At 34.4% G+C, this 7,986-nt stretch overlaps 1 protein-coding gene across 1 annotated transcript in view; it reads right to left on the minus strand.

Annotated features, from left to right (window-relative positions):
- The window catches only part of USP34 (ubiquitin specific peptidase 34), a gene marked incomplete at its 5' end in the record, with an annotated part of 85,731 nt that overhangs the window by 47,297 nt on the left and 30,448 nt on the right, over window positions 1-7,986 (minus strand). Inside the window, 9 exon segments of the mRNA XM_008942970.1 lie at window positions 91-215; window positions 893-933; window positions 2,171-2,253; window positions 3,514-3,714; window positions 5,440-5,526; window positions 5,844-5,927; window positions 6,052-6,174; window positions 6,974-7,099; window positions 7,697-7,906. Of these exon segments, the coding sequence (XP_008941218.1) occupies window positions 91-215; window positions 893-933; window positions 2,171-2,253; window positions 3,514-3,714; window positions 5,440-5,526; window positions 5,844-5,927; window positions 6,052-6,174; window positions 6,974-7,099; window positions 7,697-7,906 (1,080 nt within the window).

A 7,986-nucleotide genomic window follows, 5' to 3' on the forward strand; every position in this document is an offset into this window, starting at 1 on the left:
TTTTGAATTTAATGGCAGTTCAAAGCACAAGTTAATCTGGTTCCATATAATGCACTAATTAGTAATGCAATAACCTGTCCTTAAACATACCTCTGGAGTAAGAAGGGTAAGTTTCTTTAGCCAGTCTTGCAGATGATCACTGTCTGCCAGACTGGATTTCACCAAGGAACAGCAGTGAGCCCAACTCACCAGGAGCCACATTGAATAATGAGTGACTGAAAGAAAATGGGGAAAGAGAACATCATGCTGGAACTAACAAAACAGGCTTTTTAGGTTGAAGAATTGCATAGTTCTAGCACAAATTACACTTACTTCAGTCATACTAATGTACAAGACTGAATCCTTACTGGCACATCACACAGGACCCAAGCTCAGAATTTTAACAATATTTTCACTGAATACTGAGCATTGTACTACTGATGACAACTAAGTTAGATTACTCTGAGTACTGCCAATCTGAGGCACAATCCTATCCTGCATCTCTACTTCTTAAGCACTGAGCTGGTACTTTGATAATGGGCTGCATCATGTCTTAAGATAAACATTATCCTGGACTAACTTATGTAGTCCTCTCTTCTTTCCTTCTTAACAGCTACAAGTAAGACTCTAGTAGCTGATACAGAGCATTTACTGAGAATTCCACTCCACACGCATGAACATCTGCAGGGCAAAGTGGAAAAACCAAAGGCAAGGCACACACCTAGGAGGACATACCTCTATTAATGCATGTCTGTGCTGTACTTTTGACAATTAATTTGATACAGACTTAATCTGACACGGGTCATTCAGACCTTTTGCAAGAAACCTCCACAAGAATCCATCGATAGATAGGGAGCTCCAAGGAATTTTGGGCCAAGAATGATTTCTGTAAACCAGAATAAAGGTGACTAACCTTCATGTCTTGATCTGTGATCAGACTGAGCTTTCAACACCCTGAACAGAAAGAAAATAAAGTCATTTGAACTTTGTCAAAGAACGTAACAGATTATTCCTTAGAAATACAAGTACACAAAAGTAACAAGACTAAAATTTTACTCTTAAAAGGATCAATTTCTTACAGTATTCAAAATTAGCAACAATAAATAAAAACTATTAAAATCTTCACGTCACCCCCTTAAAGCATTACTGGCAAGATAAAAAGTCAAGAAAAAATACTCACAACCCCCTTATTTTATCAAAAAAAGAGATGTAAAATAGAACTAAGAACTGATCCACACAGAAGAAAGCTACTATAGCTCAGAGAGAACTGCACTTTGAACAAACATTTGCAAACTTCAGGCAAATTTTAAATGTTTGTATTTACTTATATTTTTTATAAATTGCAATAAAAGGTTATGAAACCAAAACCATACTGTATATATGTACAATTTTTCCTGCAACTCAGCTAGTGGTTAAATTTAAGCACACTTGCAGCCCTGACTGGGAAGGTTCTGAATGTCCTAACAATCTTTTAAAAGCATGGTAAAACACACCATCCATTACTTGGAATCAAGTAATTCTACAACACCAAAAGCAGGAAAAATCCTGACCTCCCCACCATCACTCCAACTGTCATGATACATTCTTAGATGGAACTGCTTTTCTCAACACAACAGGCAAAAAGGACAAAAATCCCTAAGAGCCAATTTCTGAAGGTAATTTTTTTCCTTCAATACATGCACACTTGCTAAAACAATAAAGGTAAATTTCAGCATTAGCAAGCCGATGTTATTAGGATAGGAAAAAAATCAAAGCCAGCAGACGACTAAGCAATTTAAAAATTATTTTAATTTCTCCTTTACATTGCCTTGAACTTGAGAATGCTAATTGCTACAGAGAGAACAAAGAAATAGCTTTGGCATGAGAATTTATAAAGGCCTATACAGTTTGTTGCTCTGTGTCTTACACCCTGACCTTTGAGAGTTTTTGCCACTCTCCTCTCTCCCTTTCCTCTTTGTAAAGGCAGGATAACTACCAGAAGAGGTGACTAAGAAAAGCAAGTTTAATGCCAATAGGTTTATATTTCTGATACAGGTGTTAATGGGGACTAAAACTGAAAGAGCCATTTACTTAAAGCAGTGATGAGAATGTGAAGGGACTACAACTGAAAGAGCCATTTACTTTACTTAAAGCAGTGATGAGAATGTGAACACTTGATTAGCTTTATTACAAAAATAAGAAGACATTGTACCTAGGTGCCAAGTTGTCATATGTATAAGCAACTGACATAAGTCGCTGAATCAAACTGGTTCCCTGGACAAGTACAAGAAACACCTTTAAAAATTGAAGTCAAAAGAAAAAAAAACAGTTAATATAACAACAAGCTTTTTGATCTGTTTTTAAATTATACACACTGTGTGAATCTAAAAAACCCACCTGTGTAGAGGGAAGAAGAGCAAAAGAGAAATCATAGTATGTCCATAGTTAAAACTTATTTTGTTTTATTAATGCCAATCTAAAATCCTGTTCCATTGACTCAGTCTAGATGCTAAAATTTCATTCTATTTATCTAAGACAACTGAACAGAAGAAAACCCCACTTATTCAATACTTTCAGTAAAAACAGTATTTTTTTAAAAGCATAGACTATTCACTTCCTTTTAAAAATCTCAGGCTTGAAGATGGGGTTGGGTATGTAAATTTTGCCTATCTCTGCGATCAACACATTTTATTGACTATACATTCACTTAAATTATTCATTTTTAGAGAAACCTGACAAACAACACAGAATTCTCAAACCAAAGTCTGAAGAAAACATTTTAAAATATTTAGATAGCAAATCCACTGTATTCAAAAATACTCATCAACTGACAATGAAAGATTTAAAACCTGTTCTAGAAACTGGTAGCAGCATTTACACACAGTCATTGTGTAATAATACATTAATTAATTCATACATTTAATATTTTTTCCCTGTATCATAGTAGATTTAGCAATTTGGGGATCTGTTTTTGTCAAAAATACCTCACAGTTCAGATCTACACTTTCTGGCAATCACAGCTGATCCTGTACTGAAGAGAACTGACTTCCAGTGAATGTATCTCTGTTGCCAAAATACTACGTAGGCTTGCTCTACTTTAGGAAACCAGTGTGCAGGAATCTGGTAGGAAGCTTTAGGGTTTAGGTAAGTTTACCATATACTCACTCAGAGATCCTTAGTAGAGCAAGTTATTTTAGTGTTTACTAAAGGAACCTAAACCAGATTGAGTGGACATCTCATATAACAGGTTACCATAAAAAAAATAAAAGGAGTAATTGACTTGGAAAACAAAATCTAAGGAATAGGAATAAAGTACAAGAACTCAGAATTCCCAATTCATGTGCTCACCAATCATCCAAACCCCCTTTTGGTTCCAGCTTTTAAGACTGCCAGGTTTAAAGCTACTGAAATACTTTTTAGGGAACAGCACGTAGGACATAGATCCATATTAATAACTTTCCCACTACATTATTTTATTATCAAAATAAAAGCTTCACACAACAAAGGAGTCACTTTTCTCAAGTTCCCAAAACAGACACACTGCTTCTCTCTTACCTCTGTTAAACGAGGAATGTGAAGGCCCTTCACATGGTCACTTGCTGTCTTCCTTGATTTGCCTGGCCACGTTCTCTTCCTGTGGCTCTCTGCTACGCCAGACCATGCAAAGACATCATGGTAAGCCAAATCCAGATCTGAAGGATCGACTGCAAACTGGCATATCAGCTTCAGCAAGCAAGCAAGACAGTCCAGCTGCCACTGGGAATAAGAAGAAAAAGAAATCTTATTTTTTTTCAGGGATTTATTCTATATATAATTCTGTGCCTATTACAGAATTTGAAATGAAAAGTTTAAGTAAGGTATAAACAGATAGAACTAACTGGAAAAAAACTCTCTAGAGTAAACACTAAAGAGGAAGGGTATTAAAAAGAATTTACTTCTTACAATGAAAACATTTTCATAATCTAGTCCTGTTAGCAAGGGCATTCAAGACATTCTATTATTCAGTGCATGAAATAGCAGAGAGGAAATTGTTCAGGAGTTAAGCTCAGCAGTTAGGAGCCTTTCCTGCATCAGATTCCATGACAGTACAGTGGATAGAGTATGGTATAGAGAAGTGCTTTCAAGGTGTGTATATTTAACCATGTACAGACAATACATGCTAGATTTAAAACACCATTTTGTACTGTAACATTTCTTGTTAGATGAAAACCATTGATTCATTTAGTAACTCTTGAGCTCAACTGTCACGGCTCTCAGCTGCTTGGCTGTGACCAACATAGCACCTGTCCAGCCCTCCCCAGCAGAAGGTGTGTTATGAGAGTAAAATTAAGGAAAAACAGAGCACCTTGTCACAGCAACACAGAATGCAGGGCAGCTACAGCACCCACACGTGCCTAAATCAGGACTCAGAACTAATTGGTCTGTGACTTTTTTCACAGCTTTGTGCATAATTCCCCAGCAGATCAATAGAGGTCATCATACAAACTTTTGTTTATATACTGAACAGAGAGAATGACAATGCTTCCTATATTGAAATAATTTTGGAACAGATACACTCAAATCAGTTACAAATGATCAATTTTTCCATAAAAAGTACACCTGACTTCTTTTTAGCATTTCAGTAACTGTTATACAGAGATGTGTATACTTATTCATTGCTATCTTTTTATGAACATATCACTAAGAGCTGCCGATATTTCATTTTTTTTTAATCAAATGCCGCAGACTTGAGAATAAAAGAGAAAGTTGCAATTAAAAAAGTTTTCATTGAAACACAAATTTAGCTCAAGCTAGTAATGTGATAATGATGTAAAAGACATCATAAGAATGACCAATAACATTTATTATTAAAAAGTGTCTTTATTAACACCATAGTCACAACGCTACCTCTTTTGTCTTCATGCCACTAAGGGGAAATGGTTTTTCTTGGCCTCTCCAGAGGGAGAGATAATTAACAGATTAATGTTTTTAAAACAGACTATAATAAAAGTTTCCAAAAACCAACCTCCCATAAAACAAGTAGAAAAAGGCAAAAATAAAGTATTCCTTTCTTGTTCAACAAATTCTGACTTCTTTAAAGAAGTGTGATATGCCATAGTACTAATCAATGCAGTTGCAATAATTGCTAAAGATGGAACCCAAGGTTTTTTCTCTAAGAAGTTTCCATGATCTACAATTTTATGTTCTACAAACCAAGATTTTTTAAGATTAGACAAAAAACTAAACCAAAAATGCACAGAAAAATACAAAGGGTGGTTTTAAAATACAAAAAAGAATTAAGATCTTTTTAAAAGAAAATAAATGATTCAGGAATATAAAATATTCAAGAAAAAGATGCTATTGCATAGACTACATTGGTTTCAACTATAGAATTATTTCACTTACTCCAGAAAAGTAATTATAACAAAGTTTGAAAGTAACAGAAGTCTTTACAAATGACAGCTATATTATTCTGGAGAAAAAGGGTGAAAGAACACCTACCACAGTCCAGGATTCCTGTTCTTTAGGCTCTAAGATTCCAGAATTGAAAATTTCTAGTAACTGTTGGAGCCCTCCAGCAGCAACAAACTGTAAGTATATTATGAAACTAATGTGAGAAAAAGCAAAACCAGAAATATCACTACACTTAGATACCAATCTAAGCTTTATTAAAAAACAAACAAACAAACTTGATAAACTATTAGCTGATATTTTATGAAAACTGAAAGGAATAGTTGTATACAACTACAACAAATTTACAGGCCTGGTAACATAGAAAAACTTTAAAATGTTGTACCCAAATTTGAGATCAAAAATTCTAAGATAATGTTTTAAGTAAGTTTTTGTTTTATATCATCTTTGAAAAAGTGTATTAGGTATCAGAGAATACTGTAGGAAAGCCAAACCTTGCAGCTCCACGTGTTTTTACTATTTTCTATTTGATCTTCACTCGAGTCATCTGAGTCTGGGTAAAGATCACTATAACTTCCCTGAAGATAAAGAAGAACAATTCTTTGTAAGAAGAGCTAAAGATGTAAAACACTTTAACACAACTCATCAGTGTATACTGTGGTTCTGAGGGAAAAGCATGTGTTGTGTGCAAGAAGCTATTACCGTAGATTCACGTCTTATTCTCCTGTTGGGCTTTCCCAAAGCTTCAATAATTTCCAGAGCATACAAAAGCTTATGGGCACTTTTTATTCGCAAAAGATCCTTCCAGCTAAAGCCATCATTACCCTGAAAAGAGAAAAAGGCAAAAAAATAATGAAGACATTTATATGTAATGCTGATCTATCAAAAAAACTGCAAAGAGAGAACTTTTAAAATCACACCAATTACTTGGCTTAAAATTTCATTACTATATGGCTAAAGTACAGACAATTTTGAAATAGAGGAAGCCAAATGTTACACTCAAAATTATAAACTCCATCAAAATTTTCATGTGTATATGTATAAAGAACCACATAAAAACTGTTAACATGTAATTTCAACAACTTTAACAGGCAAAATTTTTATCTACAGAGCAAGAGAACAGTTTGGTAAGCACCCATGTTTTGAGATGTGTATATGCATAAAGAACCACATATAAAAACTGTTAATATGTAATTTCAACTTTAGCAGGCAAAATTTTCATCTACAGAGCAAGATAACAGTTTGGTAAGCACCCATGTTTTGAGCTCACAGAAGAGAGTACAAAAGGATTACTATCACAACATTCATCATGTTAAAGCAGGGCTGCAGATTAAGAAACATCTGTTTTAATTCAAGCCAAAAGACTGTGACCATCAGTATTGACTATTCATTTATTATTTTTTTTTAAAGAAATCATGACAAATAAACTTCAGGAACTAAGCTGACATCTCCGTTTAGTTATGTTAAAATTACCAGGTTTATTTATTAGGTTTACTTGTGTCCCAGAAGTTTACATACTTAGTATTTAACATTCCTCTTTGGGGAAAATTCAGCTAGAACACTAGACACTAAAACATCCCTGTATAATAAAGATAAACACGTAAAAAAAGCATTCGTTGCTCACCTGCTCATCTGAAATATTCTGGAATGCCTGCAACATATTGGGGCACGTTGGCAGAAGCATTAACAGTTCCCAGACACGTCTGGATAAGTTTTCTGCATGGAGATGGAGCTCTTCACACCTTGCACTCTGACAAAGCACAGAACAACCATTCTTATTGTGAACTTCTTTGGGAAAACAAGATTTCAAAGTCCAAAAACATATTTACTTTTAATTAAGAAGCCATTTCCTATCTAATGTAAGTCCATAAATAGAAAATGATAGTTGAAGTCTCACTGAGCCTGCAAGAAACTGTTACATTATCTTTACAGTTTATCACATATTTGAGTGTAAATAAAATTAAACTACTGGTTTGAATATACTAATAGTTACTTTATTTCCCACAAGCTAATAATGGTATATAAGACATAAAACATGAGGATTTGCAATAAAACCTCCACAAACGATCTTCAAACCAATTCCCATAGTCACCACTTCTATTTAAATTATCAGTGTTCTTAAGAATTGCTATTTTTTATAGCTTCTAAAATATTTAGAACAAGTAAAATATATCAGTAAAACATTGTTAAGAAGATCAGAAAATTCATAATTAGATCATATGTGAAATATGACTATATAGACAAGAAACTTATGCAGCAATTGGACAGAGTACTCAAGAAGTAGGCTAGATAGGAAAAATAGATCAAATTAAGTAAGACTTAAATGTAATTATTCTAATAAAATTACCTCACTGTCTTCCATAGCCACTTCTCCAGAAGGAGGCTTAAAAGAAGCAAGCATCTCTAACAAATCAAAAAGGGTGGTGAGATGAGGTTCTTGCAGGAGGAGAAGCATGGGAATGTTGTCCTTCTGAGGAGGAGGTAGACAGGATGCTGGAAGCTGAACACCTTCACCTTTCCTTTCTCTCCTTGGTGCACCCAGGGATACAAACACCATCTAGAAATAGAGAAAAACAACAAGGAGGAGAGAGACAACTGTAAAAATGCTATGATAAACCACAGAAGGTTTTCAGCAGG

Source organism: Merops nubicus, unplaced genomic scaffold (genome assembly GCF_000691845.1).
Source record: "Merops nubicus isolate BGI_N331 unplaced genomic scaffold, ASM69184v1 scaffold8426, whole genome shotgun sequence".
NCBI lineage: Eukaryota > Metazoa > Chordata > Aves > Coraciiformes > Meropidae > Merops > Merops nubicus.